Below are 22,452 nucleotides of genomic sequence, written 5' to 3' on the forward strand. Positions count from 1 at the left end.
TTAAAAATATGTGTATATTCAACTTTTTATTTAGGCTCATTATTAAGTCTTTAACATTTTTTAACAAATTCACAACATAAGGCAGTTGAATTGTTGAGAAACTTTTTAGAACTCTTCATTATTTTATTTTTTAAAAAAAATCATCTTTATTTTAGAAATTTGGCTACTACTTACACTTGTAATCAATTGCTAGATTATGCATTAATGGTAAATATCAATTAGGTAATCTTTTAATTCAATATGAAAGATACAAACATTGAAAAGTCCCAAATGAAACTTGAAATCCTTCCCAAAAGGCAATCGAGATTCCTTATCTCTCCTTAATCTAAGAAGTCCTTTTGAGTTGACATATCAGCAAGTAAAGTATCCATGTGATGAGCTTCTCACAACTCTTCATTCTTAAGGTTGATTCTAAACAAACTACATTTTCTGTGAGTGGGGGATCTGATTCTGATGCATGGAATTCATGTTATGTTCATCTTTCCACCCTACATTGAGACTATTGGATTTAACTTTGTTTTTTAACTTGCTTACCTGCTTGGCTTACAGGTGAATTAAATGGGGGCTGAGGTACAACACTATGTGATGATGTCTGTGGTGGTGGGCCTCCAGTTGGAGGGGGTCCAATAGGAGTTCCTGGTTGAAAAGTACTAGGCAGAGGCGGAGTCACTAAAGGAGGTGCAGAACCTATGGAAACATTGGTTTTTCACATGTTACTTAAGAACTTTAAGGCAAAGGTCAACAGCAGCATTTTAATCAAATCTAAGATTTATATAATCACGAGAAATACAGTATTTTCCCAGATATATGAATTTTCAATCTACAAGCACATTTTGTAACTTTTAAGCTAATCCTACCATATTTTTCCCGTCAGTTATTAAAGCAGTACAAATTAAAAACAAAACAAAACCATTCAGCAATAAATATCTAAAATTAAAATCCATCACCACTGAGTTGATTCCAACTCACTGAAATCCCGTATGATAGAGCAGATCTGTCCCACAGGGTTCACAGGCTGTCATTTTAGACTGTAACATATTTTCCCACAGAACAGCTGATGGGTTTGAACCACAAACTTTCCCATTAAGCAGCGAAGTGTTTAATCACTGTGCCACAAGAGCTACTCAAATCAGTTCTAGGATAAATAAAAATCTCCATTTTTTGATATAAATTTTTTAATTGGCTGATTTTCTTTTAACTACCCACATACATTTGAAAGGACATAGCCTAGTAGACAGTAACAATAGGATTTTATTAATTCCCTATTAAATACAGCACATTTAATTAACATCAACGAAGTCTAAGGTTTACTTTCTAAAAATATCCACTTATTTATTATTCTAAATTCTCTAGCTTGTTGGGTTTTTAAAAAAAATTTTTTTGCTAAGCATATGGCCTGTTATTGAAATGAGAATAAATTTACCTAATAATAAATAATGTATTTTCTATAATGACTTGAACAGGAAGCACTGGTGGCTTAATACTAAAGAGTCGTGCTGCCAACCAATTCAAGAGATTTAAAAACTACCAATTAAACTAACCTCACAATGGTACTGCATTTGCCCATATATCAGTATTTCACTGACCCTAGTCATCCGCAGGAGCTGGGTTCAACAGAAGCTTGTTGGCTGGGATTGGTAAGTATTAAGGTGGAATGTTGATTTGCTAAGGGGAGTGAGATAATGTGATTTGGTCTCCTCATTAAAAACCCTTTTGGTCAGCAGTATGAGGCTGGAACCCAGTTCGAAAGTCTTCTGCAGGAGCCGGGTTCTACCGAAGCTTGTTGGCTGGGCCTGCTGAGCAATACAGTGGAATGTTTATTCACTGAGGGGTGTGAGATGAAGTGATTTGGCCTCCTATTGAAAAACTCTTTTGGTCACCAGTATGGGGCTGGAATCCATTTTGAAAGTCATCTGCAGGAGCCGGGTTCTACAGAACCTAGTGGATGAAAAGTTATGCTACCAAGCCAAAGGTGGATGATTTAAATCTGCAGCTCTCAGTCCTGGTTTTAGTTGTTTTTTGTCAAACATTGTTCTAAGTGGTTTAACAGTGGTCTGTGTATTGCTGTACAGAGGTAACTCATGGTTGCTGTGATGCTAAATGAGATAATGGTTACCCATGGTGGACAGTGTTTGGTGGAGCTTCCCAATTAAAAACAAGCCTGGAAGCAGGAATGGCATCCATTTCCGAAATGGTTTGCCTCCGTAAACTATAAACATGGAGAAATGACCAAAGTTATACAAGTGTTCAGGTCTTCTGTTCATAGGGTCACTATGAGTCGTCTATGACTTGAAGGCACTTAACAACAGAAGGTCTGCTATGAATCATATCTGACTCAATGGCACACAACAACTATTGAACACTACGTCAACATTCCTTAAACGGAAAAAATCAGTTGTTGTTGTTGTTATGTGCCGTCAAGTTGCTTGCGACTCATAATGACCCTATGTACAAGAGCCCTAATCTCTGTTCTATCCTGAGCCAACCTCACCATCTCCAACACATCTACTCCCACCACCCCAATCACAGAATCAATCCATCTCATTGAGGGTCTTCCCCTCCTGCGTCGTCCCTCCACTCTCCCAAACATGATGGCCCTCTCAAAGGACCAGTCCCCCCTTGCAGTATGTCCAAAGTATGTCAGATGAAGCTTCAAAATCCTTCTAAGTTTTAGGTGTATCATTCTAAAACAATACTATCCAAGAGGTCTGTGGTCTAGCAGTAAGGAGTTGTGCTGATAATCTGAAGGCATGCAGTTTGAATCCACAGCTGTTGTGCAGAAGAAGGATGGGCAACATCTTCCCATGCTATTTACTGCCTCTAAAAAGCTGCTGGAGGGTCAGCTGTGGGTTGGTTCCAACTTGATAGTACATAATAACATTAAAAACTGAAGAGTTTTAAAAGTTACCAATTAAACTAACCTCATAACGGTACTGTATTTGCCATTTATCTACCAGTATTCCATTGCCCCAAGTTCAACATTTTTCTATTATTACAATATTAAGTTCTGACTAGTGTAAAAATATAATCAGTTCCTCTGAGGGTAGTTCTTCTACATGATATCAAAAGTTTAAAAATATATAAACACTGATGCTTTTTACATTAACTACATTGTACCTTCTCATTTGTCAGAGAAAGCAAGTTTAAATTCTACAGAGTAGATAAAACAATATTACTAAGTATGTGATTCAATTGACTTTCTTATTCCAAGACCTTTTTAAATCTCCATCTTTGTAACTGAAATAGTGAGTGCATTTAATTTGTAATTTTAATTTGTACAATTAACCTTCTGTTTCACAAAACAAAAAGAACAAAAAAAAAAACCAACAAAAAAACCCAAAACAAAAAACAAACAAACAAAAAGAACAGAGGTACTCAGACGTTAACCTTTAATTTTCTTTTTTTTTTAATTCACATTATTCTCTCCCCTCAGCCCACCCTTCAGTCCACCTTGTGTTCCAGACTGTTCTCCATACATACAATGCCTAATCATATATTCCTTCTGGGCAGTTCTTCCCCTCATCTGTTCTACTGCACTGTTCATTATTTATCTACTCTTTTCCCATTCTCTCCCCAACTCTCCAGATGTTAACTTTTTAAATGTTTCTACAATATTGTTCAATTTTTCAGTTGAAACCATAGCTAACTCACTAAGACTAATCAATGTCTTACTAGTAAAGACAAAGATGCCTTGTGCATACCTCTCTTATCTAAGAAGCACATGACCTTATCTATGGCTTTACAGACAAGTCAAAGGAACAAAAGGACAAGGTGCATTTCCAACTCAGCACAAAAAGAATGTATGACACATCAATCTAGCCACAAAGGTGTAACTAATTTTAACAAAATATACGTTTCCCCCCAACATTGAGCAATTTTATTTATAAAATTAATAACTAAAATTTCTAGATCTGTCTTCTGTGATTCCTTAAGCTACTATGAGTGTGCAAAAAAGTAACTTATTAGAACAATTTATCAGAATTTAATTTGTGGACTGTGTTGAGATCAAATTAACAGACACCTACTATTTATGATGGATTAAAAAAAGAAGTAAAAATCAAATTTTCTAGAGGTTTTGTGTAAAAGAAAGGAAAGAAAAATAGATTTACTTATTAGTTAATATGTCTTTATATTCCTTTCATTATCTTTCTCCATATCTGCTAGGGTCCAAATGCCCTATCTGAGTGTTTTAGCCTTAGCCAAAAAATAGCAGACTGAGAAATATTAGCTTTGAACGATTTATGTTCAAGACCCAAACCATAAAGTCCATGTGAGACAGACTAGGGAAAAGCTTGGAGGGTATAAAGAGGCTGACACAGCCAGAAATGCGCCATCTGGAGAGAATGAAATTGATAAATGGATGGGAATTTCTAAAGATTAAATAATGCGCTCATCAAAAACCTTTTCTGAAAAAATAAAAAAAAAACCTGCCTACTGGGGAAAAAAACATTTGGCAATGCCATCTCAGACAAGGGTCTCATAACAAAAGTTTACAGAATACTGTTGGGTCTCCAGAAGAAAAAGAGTGGTGACCCAATTATAAAATGGGCAAAAGACATGTAAGGACTGTTCATGGAGGACGGCTTTGGATGGCCAACAGACACATGAAGAAATGCTCAATATCACTGGCAATAAGAGAGATGCAAATTAAAACCACAATAAGATACCACAGTGGCAAGGTTTGAAGGAGCAGCAAGTAGTGAATGTTGGAGAGTGTATGGAGAGGTAGGAACTCTCATACACTGTTGGTGGGACTGTAAAATGACACAACCACTCGGGAAGGCATGACAAGAGTACAGAATGAAGGTTGCATAGTGGAGTGGACTTGGGGGAGGGATTATATAACAATGAAAGAATTTTTCTTTTACTTTTCTTTTTTTTTTTTTAAGTGGTAACAATAATGATACTGTGTTTTATTTTAGTTGAAAGTTGACACAGCAAATTAAGTTCCTATTTAACAACTTTATACATAGTTGTCTGTGACTTTGGTTACATTTCCCACAATGCGCCAGCGTTCTCATTATTTCCATTATGTCTATTCTGTTTCCATTATCGAGCTTTCTTGCCCCTATTTAACTTCTTTTTTTTCCTTAGAGTAGATATTCATTGACCGCAGTTGATTAAGAGAATACAATTTCCACAGGTGATACTATTTTATAAGTCAATCTGTTATTTGGATTTGTCACAGAGCAACACCACAGAGTTTGTTTATACAAAAGCACATGAAGCTTACTGAGGGAGAGAGGTGGTCAAGACTCAAAAAGGTCTGTGGTCACAGAGTGCAAACAGCTGGAACGCTGCACCATAGAACAGGACGCATTCTTATAAAGACTAAAGGTTATAAAATTGACAGTTGTCTGTGACCATCAGGGAAGTTAAAAGTGGGATATTTGGAAGCGAGACTGTTGGGCAGCAATAGGTTTGTCCTGTGTAAGTGTAAGAGCTAACTGGGGGGTAGGGGTGGGCAGGGAGAAAAATGCAACAATGGATGAATGGAAATCCAAAGTCTCTATAAATGTTCATTAAAATTAATAATAATAATAAAGAAATTACATATTTTCCAGTTATTTCACTACTAGGAACATACTCAAAGGAAATTAGAACTGAGATACAAACGGAGATTTGTACACCAGTATTCATAGCAGCATTATTCATCACTGCAAGAACTGAAAGAAAACGGAAACGGTCCAAACGTCCAATCACAACTGAATGGACTGACAAATGGATACTATTCAGCACTCAGGAGCAACAATTAAAAAAAATATACGTAACTTGGGAGAGCATGATGCTGAGTGAACTAAGTCTCACAAGGACAAGTAAAAATAGAAGGATAACTAGTAAAAGGTGTAGGGATACAAGGGAGGAATGGGTGGGAGCAAAGGGATGAGGATGTGTAGGGGCAAAATCACAGGGTTGTACAATTTGGCGGGTTAAGGGAGGGGGAAAAAGAAGTGGGAAATATCTGGCAGAGACCAGAAAAGACAGGGTAAGAATGGGCATAGTCTAGTGGTGATTAATTTTATAAAATATACCACATGTGAAAGAAAAAACCAAACAACTCCATAATGATGCAAATGATTGTATGAAACACTATGTGAATGAAGAATAGTGTGAAAGACAATATATATGAACTTAGTAAGCAAATCAGTATGTTATTGTTGTTATGTGCCATCAAGTCGCTTGCGACCCATAAACTCTGCTCTGTCCTGTGCCAATCGCACTGTCTCCGACACACTCATCCCCATTACCCCAGTCACTGAATCAATCCACCTCATAAAGGGCTTTCTCCTCCTGTGCCGTCCCTCTTCAAGGACCAGTCCTTCCTTACAACATGTCCAAAGTATGTTAGATGGAGCCTCAGAAACCTTACCTCCAAGGAGCCACCTGGTTTGACTCTTTCCAGGATGAATCTGTTTTCCTAGCAGTCCATGATACTCTCAATACTCTCCTCCAGCACCAGAGCTCAAAGGCATCAATTCTCCTTCTATCCTCCTTGGTCAATGTCTAACTCTCTGATGCGTAACAAATGATTGCAAAGACCGTGGCCTGTATCAGACGCACCTTAGTCTCCAGAGAGACACTATTGCTCTTCAGAACTTTGGAAAGGTCCCTAACAGCAGACTTTCCCATCACAATATGTTTTTTAATTTCTTGGCTACTGGTGCCAAGAGTGTTGACTGTGGAGCCAAGCAGACTAAAGCTGTGTACAATCTCAATCTCTTCACCATCCATCCTGATGCTGCCAGTTGGTCCAGTGGTGAGAATCTTTGTCTTCTTGACATTAAGCTTCAATCCATATTGAAGGCTGCAGTCTTTGACCCTCTGCAGCAAGCGCTTCAGGTCCTCCTCAGTTTCAGTAAGCAGGGACAAATCAATATAAAATAAAAAATTTGTTTCCTTGAAGATGTCTGCGAGCAGAATCACAGATTTTAATAGAGTTTCATATACTTTAAAAAGTAACTCCTAGTTAAGTATACGAGACACTATTACTGGTAATATCCTATTTTTACCTTATACCAGCAGAGCAAACTGTCCATCCTTTTTGGTTAGCAGTCCTACACTTAATCCACATGCCAAAAGGCAGTCCACTTCCATTAAGACTTACAGCTTTGTAAAACCAATGGGGCAGAGCTCTGTACTCTATTCCACAGGATCACTAGAGTCCAAATAGACTTGACAGCAATGAAGTTTTATTGTTTAAAAAATTGTTAATAGCAAAAAAAGGAAAAGTGAAATGGCTAAGTGAACCAATTTCGCATTCATTTTTAAGAAAAATTTAACTTTGCCACATAAACTGTGAGAATTTCTCAGCAACTAGACTGTTGACATTCCAGAGAATGTCAACATGACTCTGAAGGGCCGCACAATCATCATTAAAGGCCCACGGGGGAACCTTGCGGAGGGACGTCAATCACATCAACGTAGAGCTCAGTCTCCTTGGGAAGAAAAAGAAGAGGCTTTGTGTTGACAAATGGTGGGGATACAGGAAGGAACTGGCTACTGATCAAGGGTGTTACACTGGGCTTTCCTTACAAGATGAGGTCTGTGTATGCTCATTTCCCCATCAACACTGTGATTCAAGAGAGTGGATCTCTGGTTGAAATTTGAAACTTCTTGGGTGAAAAAAACATTTGGAGAGTTCGAATGAGACCAGGTGTTGCTTGCTCAGTATCTCAAGCCCAGAAAGATGAGGAAGGAAAGGACATTGAACTTGTATCAAATTCAGCTGCTTTGATTCAGCAAGCTACAACAGTTAAAAAACAAGGATATCCGAAAATTTCTGGATGGTATTTATGCCTCCGAAAAAGGAACTGTCCAGCAGGCTGAGGAGTGATGAGGCCTGTCAAGTCCTATGCATCTGATTTCAAAATGCATCTGATTCTTGTAATAAAATTCTATTAATTGGGGGGGGGAAGAAAAATTTAAAGTAAAAACTCACTGCTATTTAGAGAATTCCAACTCCGAAAAACTCTCCCCCAGATTTACATGGCTGCCAATCACAGGAGGAGAATGCCTGTCCTTCTCCAGTGGAGCTGCTAATGGATTCCAACGGCCAGAGGTGTGCCTGTGGATTGGCAGCACAACGCCCTGACTACTTACTAGAGCTCCAATTCTAAAATAGCTTTAAAACAGGACCTTTCACCAAACTATTTTATTTGTGGCTTTGGGCCAATTATTAGCATTTCTTATCCAGAAAACAAAGAGTTGTGAAGATTAAATGATAGCAAATACAAAAGTTTGGTAGAATACTGGGAAACACTGCCAAAAATGTTTCCTAGAAATAGTATTTTTAATTACTCATTTTTTTGTTAAATTTAAATGAAATTTTACAAATTATGTTGGGTTTACAATCATTTATAACATATGTTTCATAACATTAACACATTGCCACACACTTTTTAAATTGACGACAGTGCTTAGAAACACATTTGCCATCATTTGCGGCAATGTGTTAATTACAATTACCCATAATTATTTTCAATGAAGTGAATATTCTTTAACTTTAAATGGGTGATACATATAAAATAAATGAGAATAAAAAGTAACCTAAGATTTCTGATAGCAACAATAATAAATATATAAAAAGTAAATAAAAACTAAGTTCCTAGAAGTTGTCCCCCAATTCAGTCATTTCTCCTGATAATTCAGTAATTAAAAAAGAAGTTATAATCTTTAAGTGGTCAAAGGCAAAGAAGAGACTTGTACCAGGGCCTATTACTGATCTGAGGGAGCTCTGGTAGCTTAGTGGTAAAGAGTGTTGCTGACATCAAGGCAGGTGGTTAGAATCCATGAGATGCTCCACCAGAGAAAGAGGGACAGTTTCCTCTTGTGTAATTTACCGCCTCTGAAAACCAGCCAGAGGGTTAGCTATGGGCCAGTTCTGACTCAAACATACATAACAACAACAACAACAACATGACTAATCTGAAAAGAGAACTGAATATCCCATGGACTGCCAAGAGAACAAATATGTTTTGGAACCAGACTGTTCCTTGGAGACAAGTGTGGTGAAGCTTCATTGCACATATTTTGGGCATGTGGTTAGGCGGGTCTAGTCCTTGGAAAAGGACATCATGCCTGCAAAGGCAAAGGGTCAGCAAAAGGGAGGAAGACCCTCAATGAGATAGACTGACACAATAACTGTAACAATGGAATGAAGTATATTAGAGATAGTGAGAATGGCACAAGATAGGGCAAGGTTCTTCTGTTGATCATTGGGTCATCAAAAGTCATATTAGACTTGACAAAAACCTAACAACAGTTACTGATGTTGACTTAGGCAAGTAAACTGTTTCAGAAGCTGACAAACCATAAGCAAAACAGAGTATACATATAGGAATACATGTTAATACAAAAAGTTACCACTGATAGTATAATTTCACACAGAAATGTTTAGTAATTCATTTTCTTGAGGATGTTTGTTGAGCAGAATCATAAACCCAGATATCAACCCAGAATATTAAATACTTTTCAAAGTAACACTATTAATGTCAGCAAGAAAGGAAAAGTGAAATGGTTAAACAAGTTAGTGTCTGAAATATACATGACCAAACAATGTGTTTATAAAAATAAAATAATTAAAGACAGATCAAGAATTTTGTTACTCTCTGAACTGACCTACATATGCAAGGTAATTATTATAAAAAAAAAAATCTCTGCTGTTTTTACCAAAATTGACAAGTTGCTCTTAAAATTCTTGTGGAGCTGCAAGGGACCCAGAATAGCCAAATAATCTTAAAGTGGGAGAACACACATTTACTATAAAGCCACAATAATCATGACTGTTTGCAATCAGCATAAAGATAGATAATACATCAAAATTAACATCTGATTTAACTTCAAAATTCAGAAATACTAATCAGTTTGGTGTCAATTGATTTTAAAAAAAAGGTGTCAAGACCATCTAATAGGGAAAAAAAAAACCCCAACCAGCCTTTCAACAAATGGTTCTGGGACAGCATGTTTCTTTGAATAAAATGAAAAAAAACCAAAACAAACAAACAAAAAAACAGAGTAAGACTTCTATCTAATACTATAATAAAAGCATCAACTCAGAATTGATCAAAAGTCTTAATGTAAGTGCTAAAACTATGAAATACTTAGGAGAAAATACAGGTGTAAATATCTTTCTGACCTCAGCTGTGTTTAATAATATTTCTCGCCAAAAGTATTTCTGTTCTCATCTGCCCTCTAGGATCATAAAAGTTCTGTGGAAACAAACAAAAAAACTGTAGACGAACATGAGTAAAAGTAAACTCAAGTCTTAGTTCAAGTCAAGACCAAAAAGAGAGCACTGGGATTCAGTATCCCTAGAATATGAGATGAAATACAGGTTAGTAAAATAGGCGCTAAGAGAGTGGTTCCAGACCCTAAGAGCAGTTCTTCATGTATACCAGAATTCCTGAAAGATGCTGCCCTGGACGTGCTCACCAAGTTGTGCCAAGAAATCTGGAGAACAACCACCTGGCCAACTGACTGGAAGAGATCTGTATTTGTTCCCATCCCAAAGAAAGGTGACCCAACAGAGTGTGGAAACTTTAGAACAATATTACTGATTTCACATGCAAGCAAGATTCTACTGAAGATTATCCAAAAACAACTGGAACAGCACATCAGCAGAGAACTGCCAGAAGTCCAGGCTGGGTTTAGAAGGGGTCGTGGTACTAGGGATATTGTAGCTGATGTTAGATAGATCTTAGCTGAAAGCAGGGAATACCAAAAGAATGTCTATCTGTGTTTCATTGATTATGCAAAGGCATTTGACTGTGTGGATCATAACAAACTGTGGCTGACTCTCAGAAGAATGGGAATCCCAGAACACTTGATCATGCTAATGAGAAACCTATACTTGGACCAGGAGGAAGTCACCAGAACAGAGCAAGGGAACACTGCATGGTTCAAAATTGGGAAGGGTGTACACTAGGGGTGCGTTCCATCTCCATACCTTTTCAACCTGTATGCAGAACAGCTTATCTGGGAGGCTGGGCTCTGTGAGGAGAAATGTGGGGTCAAGATTGGAGGGCGAAGGGGAGCTCTGGTGGCCTAGTGGCAAGAAGCTGCAACTACAATCCCAGAGGTGCACGGTTCGAATCCACCAGATGCTCTGCCGGGGAAGGAGGGGCAATCTCCTCCTGTACCAGTCAGAGCTGATTTGACGGTACACGCACACAAAAATAATAAAATAAAATAAAAAAATAAAAAAAAAAAGATTGGAGGGTGATCTATCAACAATCTGTGTTATGCAGATGACACAACCCTGCTTGCTGAAACTGAGGAGGACCTGAAGCCCCTGCTGCAGAGGGTCAAGGACTGCAGCCTACAATATGGGTTGAGGCCCAATGTCAAGAAGACAAAGATTCTGACCACTGGGCCAACTGGCAGCATCAGGATGGATGGTGAAGAGATTGAGATTATTTACAGCTTTAGTCTGCTTGGCTCCACAGTCAACACTCTTGGCACCAGTAGTCAGGAAATTAAAAGGCGCATTGCTATGGGAAGGTCTGCTATTAGGGACCTCTCCAAAGTTCTGAAGAGCAATAGTGTCTCTCTGGAGACTAAGGTGCGCCTGATACAGGCCATGGTCTTTGCAATCACTTTTTATGCATCAGAGAGCTGGACAATGACCAAAGATAGAAGGAGAATTGATGCCTTTGAGCTGTGGTGCTGGAAAAGAGTATTGAGAGTACCATGGACTGCTAGGAAAACAAACAGATTCATCCTGGAAAGGATTAAACCAGGTGGCTCCTTGGAGGCAAGGATTCTGAGGCTCCATCTAACATACTTTGGACATGTTGTGAGGAGAGACTGGTCTTTGGAGAAGGACATCATGCTTGGGAGGATGGAGGGACAGCGCAGGAGGAGAAGGCCCTCTATGAGGTGGACTGATTCAGTGACTGGGTTAATCAGGATGAGTGTGTTGGAGGCAAAGAGATTGGCACAGGACAGAGTTGCTTTGAGTCGCAAGTGACTAGACGGCACATAACAAAAACAACAAAGAAAAACAAGATATCCTCAAAAGAAAGAAGCAAAGGCCAAGTTATCGATGAAGTTAAACGATATGGGTTAATGCACAAACTGAGTAATACTTTAAAGAAAGATTTTAAAAATAAATAATCTATAGCAATTCAGATCCCACTGTCATTCTTTAAATAGATGAAAAAATAATCATCAGCTTTATCTGGAAAGAAAAGAAGCCCTAGAGAAGCAAAGCACTACTAAAGAAGAGAGGGAGCTCTGGGGGCCTACTGGTAAGAAGCTGCAATGTCACCTGGAAGTTCTAATCCACCAGCTGCTCAGTGGGAGGACAGGCAATCTCCTCCTGTGCAATTTACTGCCTCTGAAAATCCCCAGAAGGTCTGCTATTAGTCAGTTCTGACTCAACAGCACACAACAAAAGAACCACCACCACCAAATGGATTACATGCAATTAGAATAACTACATTTATGGAAATCATTGGAGAAGTTCAATAGCACGAGTCAAAACCAGGCTAGGTGCTGACTGTGGAACAGATTATCAATTATTCATGTGTAAATTCAAATTAAATTGGCAATCTTCTTCCATGTGATTAACTCCCTCTGAAAACCCACTGGCGGGTCAGCTATGAGTCGGTTCATACTTGATGGTACACAACAACAATATGAACAAGAAGTTCAAATTGAAGCTGAAGAAAAAGATAACAAATCCCCAAGAACAAATACAGGACCTTAAGTCTAGCCCACCTGAATTTTAAAATCATCTTAAAAACAGGTTTGAAGCACTGATTGTCAATGATCGAAGACAAGATGAGTTTTGGAATGATCTCAAAGACAGCATCCATGCGGAAGACAAAAGGTCACTACAGAGAAGAAAGAAATAACCAAAAGAGATGGCAGAAGAGACCCTGAAAATGTCACTAGAGCATTGAGAAGCCGAAACAAAGGGAAGACATGATGAAGTAAAAGAGTTGACCAATACCCTGTAGCAGCTGGTCCCCACTGGATCCTTTTCATTTCCTTCACCTGCTCCCCCACCAACCAATTTCTGCAGCTCTCCAATTGCATCCCTGTCCATCCTCACCCTTCTGCCCCCAACCCTTGTCTCCTTGTACCCCCAATAATTTTTCCCAATAAAATAAAATAAAAAAAAAAATTTTAAAAAAAGGAGCTGACCAAAACCCAAAAGAGCTGAACAAAAGATTTCAAAAGAAAGTTGGGTCAGGAAGACAAAGCAAAAACCACTATGAGGGAATATGCAGAGACCCAGAATTGGAAATACAAAAGGGGAAGAATTTGCTCAGCATTTCTCAAGCTGAAACATCTGAAAAACAAATTCAAGCTAGAATTGTAATACTTAGAAATGATATGGGCAAAATCTTGAATGATCTAGGAAGCAACAAAAGAAGATGGAGGGAATACTCAGAATCACGGTATCAAAAAGAACTGGCTAACATGGAAATATTTCAGGAAGTACCATATGACGCAATGAAGAAAGACGTTCAAGCTGCACTGAAGGCACTGACAAAAAAGAAGGCACCAGGAATTAATGGGATACTAACTGTTCAAATGACAGATGCAGCCCTGGTTGTGCTCACCAGTGTATGCTAGGATATTTGGAGGATAACTGCCTGGAAGACTGATTAGAAGAGATCCGTATTTGTTCCCATTCCCAAGAAAGGTGATCCAACAGAATGTGAAAATCATCAAACAGTTATCATTAATATCATATACAAGCAAAATACTGCTGAAGATCATTCAAAAACTGCTAGCACAGTACAGACAGGTGCCTACAGAGCAGAAAACAGGACATGAGGGCACAGGGCCATGAGAGTATCTTTGAAAGGGACAGAGGGAATGAGGATAGCACAGTCCCTCACCACCCCAAAACAAAAAGCAGATAAAGAGCCCATCACTAAGCCCCACAGCAGCATGAGATGCAATATTTACTGTTGACTCATGGATTGGACTCAGAGTTGTGATATGGAGAATGGTGTTTATTAAAGAAGTAAGATGGAGATTGGAAGAAGCAAATACTATCAATTACCCAATGCAAGTCCAGGTTTTAGGCGAAGACACAATTCCTCAATTAATGCAGGCTTCAGTTTCAGTTCAGCAGGCTGCTTTTACTTCCATAATCTAGCAAGAACAACAAAACCTTTTAACAGTGGCCTTTTCCTCAGGGTTCTTCTGGTTACATACTGCCACAGTTTATCCAAAGCACCGCCACAGTTTCTCTACTATCATGACCAGGATCTCACCACCAGGGTCTCAATCTCACCACAGTCTCACTCCAATCTCCCACTCTAGTCTCTTTCAAGTCTTACTGCATAATGTGGGAAGAATTTTCCTTATCCTATTCTCACAGTTGTTGATGATTTGCAAGACCATGTGTCTGCAGTTAAGACAGTTGGAGACGAGAGGGGTCTAAGGTTATAGCTAAAGAAAGCTGACTTTAGGCTAACACTGCAACTGTCAGATCTTCGAGCTTAGAAGAGCAAGACCTGGAAGAGGCTGTGGCACTAGCATTATCATTGCTGATGTCAGATGGATCCTAGCTGAAAGCAAAGAATACCAGAAGGATGTTTATTTGTGCTTTACAGACTATGAAAAGGCATTTGACTATGCAGATCATAACAAATTATGGCAGGCTAACATTGAGAAGAATGGAAATATCAGAAGATTTATTTGTGCTCATCCAAAACCAATACCTAGACCAAAATACTATTCTTTAAACAGATTAAGAGAACACTCACTACATGGTTTAAAATTAGGAAAAGTGTGTGTCTTGGTTGTACCCTTCTTCCATATCTATTTATCTGCATGCTTAGCAAATAATTTGAGAAGATAGGCTGTATGTAAAAGAATGTGGCATCAGGATCCGAGGAAGATTCACTAATAACATTGTTATGCATATGATATAATCTTTCTTGCTGAAAGTGAAGAGAACTTGCTGCAGGAGGTTCAACACTGAAACCTTCAATAGAGGTTTGCATCTCAATGGCAAGAAAACAAAATTCCTCACCACAGGATGAATAGTCAACATAAAGATAGATGGAGATGAAAATATCAACAACTTCATCTTACTTAGATCCACAATCAATACACTTGGTACCAGCAGTCAGAAGATCAGGAGACATATTGCATTGAGGAAGTCTGTATTCAGGGACCTCAAAATTACTGAGGAACAATGATGTCAATTTGAGAACTGAGATGCACCTAATTCAGGCTATGGTCTTTTCAGTCACTTGCTTTGCATCTGAGAGCTGGACGGTGAAAAAAGGTAGACAAAAGAAGAATTGATGTCTTTGAACTGTGGTGTTGAAGAAGAGCACTGTATGTACTATGGACTGCTAATAGAACAAGCTGCTATGTCTTGAAGAAGGTGCAGCCAGAATAACTTCTTAGAGGCAAAGATGATAAAGCTTCATCTCACATTCTCTGGGCATGTTGCCAGGAGAAATTATTCCTTGGAGATGGACATAATGCTTGGAAAGGTGGAGGGACAGTAAAGGAGAAGAAGACATCCAATGAGACAGACTGACACAGGGACTGCATCAATGGGTTCAAGTGTGTCAGATTGTGAGGATGGCACAGGAAAGGCCAGGGTTCAGATCTGTTGTTCATAGGGTCACTGAAAGTCATATTCAACTTAACAGCACTTAATAACGATAACAACTGAGGAAGAAAAGCAAAGTAGGAGGCTTTACACTGCCTAATCTCAAAACCTACAGAGCCATGACTGTCAAAAGAACTTGGTACTGATACAGTGACAGATACACAAATCAGTGATACAAATCAGTGATGGTCAGCTGATCTTTGTGAAGGAGGTAAAATCCATTAAGTGGGGGAAATGACAATCTGTATTAACAGTGGTGCTGGCAATGAAATTCTCTTACAAAGGACTCATTGTAAAATTTATAGAAAACTCTAATACTTCAATGAAAAATTCCAAATATTCTAATTATAAAATGAGCAGAGGACATGAAAAGACACTTCATCAATGAGAATATTCAGATGGCCAACAAACTTATGAAGAAATGCTCAAGCTACTGTTTCTGTTGGTTAGATGCTACCGAGTCAGTTATAACTCATAAGGAGTGAGGCTATGAACAAGTTCTGAATCTTGTCCTATTCTGCACCACCTTCACAATCTCCATTCCCAATGTTACAGTCACTGTGTAGGGGGGTCTTTCTCTCTTTCTCTAACCCTCTACCTTTCCCAGCATGATGTCTTTCTCCAAAGACTTGTGCCTCCTGACAACATGCCCAAAGTATGTGAGATGAATTTTAGAGAGATGAAAATAACAATACAGACGAGCTCTGGTGGCCTAGTGGCAAGAAGTTGCACTGCAATCCCAGAGGCTAGTGGTTTGAATCCACCAGATGTTCTGCTGGAGAAGGAGGGACAATCTCCTCCTGTATCAGTCAGACCTGATTTGATGGTACACACACACACACACACACACACAAAATAATTTAAAAAAATAACAATGCATTATCATCTTACACCAGCAACAATACCAAAGTTCTGTAAGACAGCAAACAACAAATGCTTTCAAGGGTGTGAAGAGATTAGAACTCTCACACATTGCTAACAAGAATGTAATTTGGTGCAAATACTATGGAAAGCAATTTAGGTCTTTCTTAGTAAGTTGGAAATAGCAGTATGTTTGATTCTTCAATCCCACTAATAGGCAATCAAAGAAATAAGAGCTTTGACACAAACTGATATACGTACATCCACGTTTACTGCATCAGTATTTACAATGGCAAAGACTTGGAAACAACCCAAGTGTCCTTCAATGATGTATGGCTAAAGAAATTATGAGGTATTATGCATCACTAAAAAACAATAAGAGAATTCATGAAAAACTACACAACATGGGTAAGTCTAAAGGAAATTATGCTAAGTGACATAAATCAGTCATAAAAGAACGATTATAGTCAGGGGACGGACAGAGCCAGGTCCCATCCCATGTCCTGGGCATTCTTGGGGAGCCAGCTTGTACCAGTAAGGGAGGAGGGACCTATCCACATACCTCAGGTAACTGGAAGGTATATGGAGAAGGAGAGCGACCGGATGTACCAAAGGCTGGAGGGGTGGGGGCCTGGGGATCAAAAAAAGGTTTACTGAAGGAGCTACTAGATGAGCTTGGTGAGGAGACAGGTGGGGGACCTGGCTAGGCTGGACTCCTGGACCTTACACCTATACAACTTGATGTGATATGTTGTTGTTGTTGCTGTCATGTGCAGTCGAGTCGCTTGCGACTCATAGCAACCCCATGTACAACAGCTCTAAACTCTGCTCTGTCCTGTGCCAATCTCACTGCCTCCGACACACTCATCCCAATTGCCCCAGTCACCAAATCAATCCATCTCCCAGAGGGCCTTCCACTCCTGCACATGCCCTCCACCCTCCCAAGCATGATGTCCTTCTCCAAGGACCGGTCCCTCCTTACAACATGACCAAAGTATGTCAGACGAAGCCTCAGAATCCTTGCCTCCAAGGAGCCACCCGGTTTAACCCTCTCCAGGATGAATCTGTTTGTTCTCTTAACAGTCCATGGCACCTTCAGCACTCTTCTCCAACACCAAAGCTCAAAAGCATCAATTCTCCTTCTATCCTCCTTGGTCATTGTCCAGCTCTCTGATGCATAACAAGTGATTGCAAAGACCATAGCCTGTACCAGACACACCTTTGTCTCCAGAGACACGCCGTTGCTCTTGAGTACTTTAGAGAGGTCTCTAACAGCAGACTTTCCCATGGCAATACGTCTTTTAATTTCCTGGCTGCTGGTGCCAAGAATGTTGATTGTGGAGCCAAGCAATTAAAGCTGTGAACAATCTCAATCTCTTCACCATCCATCCTGAGGCTGCCAAGTCCAGTGGTTGATTTGAAATAAAATCCTGAGATCCAGTGGTTGATTTGATATAAAATGAAAAAATCTTCCAGCCAAAGAAAAAAGGGGGTGGTGGTGAAAGGACAATTACAGTACAAGATCAGTACAATAAAAAGCTATGGAAACATTCAAATCATGTCCAGCCCTGCTTCTTAGTCTGGAAACTCTGCTGAAACCTGTCCACTATAAGACTATGAGTGGCCCTTTTAGTATATGAAACACCAGCGGCATAGCTTCCAGCATCACAACAACACACATATCATCATAAAAAAGGCTAAGCAAATCATTAGAGAAGATAGACTCCATGAATAAGAATGTGGCATGAGGTTCGGAGGAAGACTCATCAGCAATCTGCATTATGTCAACAATCTGCATCATGCAAATGATACAAATTCACTTGCAGAAAGTGCAGAAGACTTAGGCACTTACTGCAGAAGATCAAAGACTATAGCATTCACTATGGGTTACATATCAACATCAAGAAAACAAAAATCCTCAACACTGGACCAAAAGGGATCATCATGACAGATGGAGAAAAGACTGAAGTTGTCAGTAATTTCATTTTACTTTACATTTATGATCAGCACCCATGGCAGATGCAGTCACAAAATCAAGAGACATACTGCATTGGGAAAATCTGCTATAAAGAACCTTTCCAAAGTGCTAAAAAGCAAGGATATCAGTTTAAATATTAAGGTATATCTGATGCAAGTCATGTGTGGTATTTTCATTTGCTTCCAAGCATCTGAAAGATGGACAATGAACAAAGACGACCAAATTAGAATGGATGCTTTGAATTGTGGTATTGGAGAAGAGTTCTGACTATCCCAGGGACTATCAAAAGAAAAATGAAATCTGTTTTGGAGGAGGAAGTCCAATAAAAATGCTCCTTAGAAGCAAGGATGTTGAAACTTCAATTCATGCACCTTGATCATGTTGTCATGAAGGGTTCAATCCTTAAGAAACGACACCATGCTGGAAAAATTCAAAGAGAAGAGACCCTCAATGAGATGGACTGACTCAGTGATGACCATAATGGATGTCAGCATGACAGAGATCGTGAGGATGGTGCAGGACAGGGCAAGGTTCTGATCTGTTACTCAAAGACTCGCTGAGTCATAGTTCACAGGACCTAACAACAACAACATGTGTTTCCTTATAGATAGACTCATTCTTGGATGATTGACAGGGACGAGAAGAGAGAAAGAATAAAAAGGAATAAGTAAGTTGAGAGAAAGGAAAGGCAATATACAATAAGGGGCTGATCAATGTAATTAATTACATTAAACAATTGTAATTAGTGTTCTTAAACAAAATGTGTAAGACTGAAAACCAGTAGGATTTACAAACTTTCACTCAAATAAAAATATTTAAAGAGTATTTTTTCCATATAGATCTAAGTAAGATTTGAAAAACAAACTCAAATCATCTAAACAAGCAAAAGTTTAACTTTTCTGCATTACTCCATACTCCTATAAAAGCACTCAGCTGGAAAATGCAAGGTCATCAGTTCAAACTTACCACTGGTTCCTCGGAAGATAAGACCTGGTAACCTGTTTCTGTAAAGATCACAGCCTAGGAAACTCTAAGCAATGTTTCTACTTGTCCTACAGAGTCTTTGAGTCAGAATCAGCACAACGGCACACATCATAGTAACATTACCTGATTTTATGTAGCTGGTTTGAAGTGAAGGATCTCCAGAAAAAATATATTGATGATTTGTTAAATTTGTATTCCCTGATACAGTTGACTGGGACGTTACAAGAGGACTGTGGTTTATCTGTGATCCAGTGGATGGATAGTTATTTTGCCAATTCGAAGGTGGTGGTGGTGGTGGTGGTAAGTTGACTCCAGGAAGAAAACTACCAGAAGGCATTGGTGTAGCAGCTGGGCTCTGAGAAGCAGGAGGTGGCATTCGGGAAGCAGGACCACTATGTAATGAAGATGTCACCATACTTGAAGCCATGGGTGGTCTATTAAGAGTCTCCCCAGGTCCCTGATAATTACTTAATGGAGAAACAGTCTGAGAACCACCATAGTTAGACTGTCCCAAGACTGGATTTAAAGGAGTCTTTGCTGGTATTAGATGAGGATAGGATCCTGGAAGGTGAGAACTATATCCTTGGCTCCTTGACATTTGTGAAGACATCAATGTATTTGGAACAGGACCTTTCAAAACAAAGGGGAAAAAAAATTAGTCTTACAAACAAACATAGCAAGTTTAAAAATATAGTAAAATACACGATTCTCTTCCAACTCAACAATATAAGACAATTCACTCAAAAAATGGACAAAATATTTGAATACACATTAAAAAACATTTCCAAAGAAGCTATACAAATGGTTAACAAGCACAAGAAAAGTGCACAATGTCACTGTTGTTGCTAGGGTCTACAGAACTTACAGAGTAAGTTCTGACTAATACATACACTAATGCATACTTCTAACAAATATATAACTGAACAAAACCCTGCCATCTTTACAACTGTTGCTGTGCTTGAGCTTTATGCACAAAGTCCATTACATACTCAGCTGCTATCTTCAAGAGAAATGGTTTGAATTCACCAGTCATTCCTAGGGAAAATGATGAGCGGTCTCCTTCGAAACTCAATGAAAGGTTACTATGAGTCATTAGTCATTGTTGTTATATGCCAGCTAACTCATAGCTGACTCTCTAGTGGATTTTCAGAGGCAGTACATGTCATGGGAGGAGATTCTCCATCTTTGTCTTGCAAAGCTAGTGATTTCAAACTGCTCGCAGTGTACGAGGACTTTTTACCACTAGCCACCAGAGCTTCCTCATTAGTCATTGTTGTTGTTGTCAGCTGACAGCAGATTCCAGGGTTGCGAAAATAACATATCTTGTCCCATAAACCAAAGATATGCTCAAAAAGAATGAGATGTGACATAAGGAAACAAAAAACAGCCTGGGAGGTAGAGAGGAAAATGTGCAACAATGAATAAATGGAAACCCAATTTCTCTAAGAACTTTCATTAAAATCACAATAAAAAAATAAAATATAGCCTAAAACACCAAATGTGAAATAATCATAAAAATAAATAATGATAATAATGGATTATAAACTTGTTGCCACTGATATCTATTCCAACTCATGGCAAATCCAAGTGCTACAGAACTGAAAAGTTCCTTCCATAAGCCTTTTTCTTGGCTGTAATCTTTACAAGAGCATATCACCAGGTTTTTCTTCCACAGAAATGCTAGTTGGGTTGGAATTACCAAACTTTATGTTAGCAAATCACCTCTTTGCCATGGCGTCAGAATTAACTCATAGCAGACATCCCCAATAGGTTTCCAAGGCTGTAAATCATGTAGCAGGAAACTGCCCATCCCTACCCCCACCCCTGGACCTGTTGGTGGATTCAAACACTTAGAGAACTCAGTCTTTGATTAAGCAGTGCAATTCTCTATGAAACAGGTCACCAGAGTTCCTTATTAGGACTTAACAAACAGACCAGTTAAACTTTCATTTAGTCAGGGACGACTGACTGGAAGAGACTCACACTGAATCCCATTGCTAAAAAATGGTGATCCAACAGAATGTGGAAATTATCAAACTATATCATTAATATCATCTGCAAGCATAATTTTGCTGAAGATCATTTAAAAATGACTAGAAAAGTCATTATTAAGAGAAAACTGCCAGAGGTTAAGTTGTGTTTAGAAAAGGCTGTTTTTTGGCACCAAGAATATTACTGGTGTCAGATGGATCCTGGTTGAAAAGCGAATACCAGGAGAATGTCTATTTGTGTTTTATTAACTATGAAAGGCATTTTACTACGTGGATCATAACAAATTACAGCTAACACTGAGAAGAATGGGAATCCCAGAACACTTAATGATGCTCATACAAAATCTATCAAGAAGCTGTTGCAGTAAGGGAATACTGCATGATTTAAATCAGGGAGAGTGTGCATCAGTCTGTATCCTTCCTCTGTACCTAGACAATGTGTATGGTGAGCAAATCATTTGAGAAACTGAACTACATGAAGAGGAATGTGGCATCAGGATCGAAGGAAGACTCATCAACAACCTGCATTATGCAGATGATACAATCTTGCTTACTGAAAGTGAGGAGGACTTGAAATACTTGCTGCAGAAGATCAAAGATTATATCCTTCAATACAAATTACATCTAAATATCAAGAAGACAAAAATTTTCACCACTGGCTGGTAGTTGAGTACAAATCATTTGTGCCACTCAGAGACCTTTAATGGATTATAACTCACTGAAAAAGAATTCACATAGTTATCAATAAGCGACTAAATTGGCAATCTAACCAGGAGTGAGATAGTCTCAAAGTACACATACACCAATATTTACTAGATACAAAAGGAAAAGGAACTGCTTTACAGTGGAAGGGCCTGGCAGATACCACTTGAATCAAGTAAGCAAAGTGAACATCATCAATAATGGAACAAATAGAAATCACGTGTCACTTGATAAAATGAAAAGGATGCTTCATCTCTTCTCTGACAGTACAGAAACAGATGAATAACTCGAATCTAATTGGAAGGAAATACTCGACAAATTCAAACTAGAGTATGTTCTACAAA

The 22,452-nt window shown here is 38.8% G+C and overlaps 1 protein-coding gene across 1 annotated transcript in view; it reads right to left on the reverse strand.

Moving 5' to 3' along the window:
- The window catches only part of SEC24A (SEC24 family member A), a 112,760-nt gene that overhangs the window by 70,627 nt on the left and 19,681 nt on the right, over positions 1 to 22,452 (reverse strand). Inside the window, exons 2-3 of the mRNA XM_006888060.1 lie at positions 19,539 to 20,045; positions 535 to 687 (exon numbers count right to left, since the gene is read on the reverse strand). Coding sequence (XP_006888122.1) covers positions 535 to 687; positions 19,539 to 20,045 — 660 coding nt within the window. The remainder of the gene's footprint in view (positions 1 to 534; positions 688 to 19,538; positions 20,046 to 22,452) is intronic.

The sequence above is a fragment of the Elephantulus edwardii genome, unplaced genomic scaffold (genome assembly GCF_000299155.1).
Source record: "Elephantulus edwardii isolate Elephantulus edwardi_28Jun2011 unplaced genomic scaffold, EleEdw1.0 scaffold00064, whole genome shotgun sequence".
Taxonomy (NCBI): domain Eukaryota; kingdom Metazoa; phylum Chordata; class Mammalia; order Macroscelidea; family Macroscelididae; genus Elephantulus; species Elephantulus edwardii.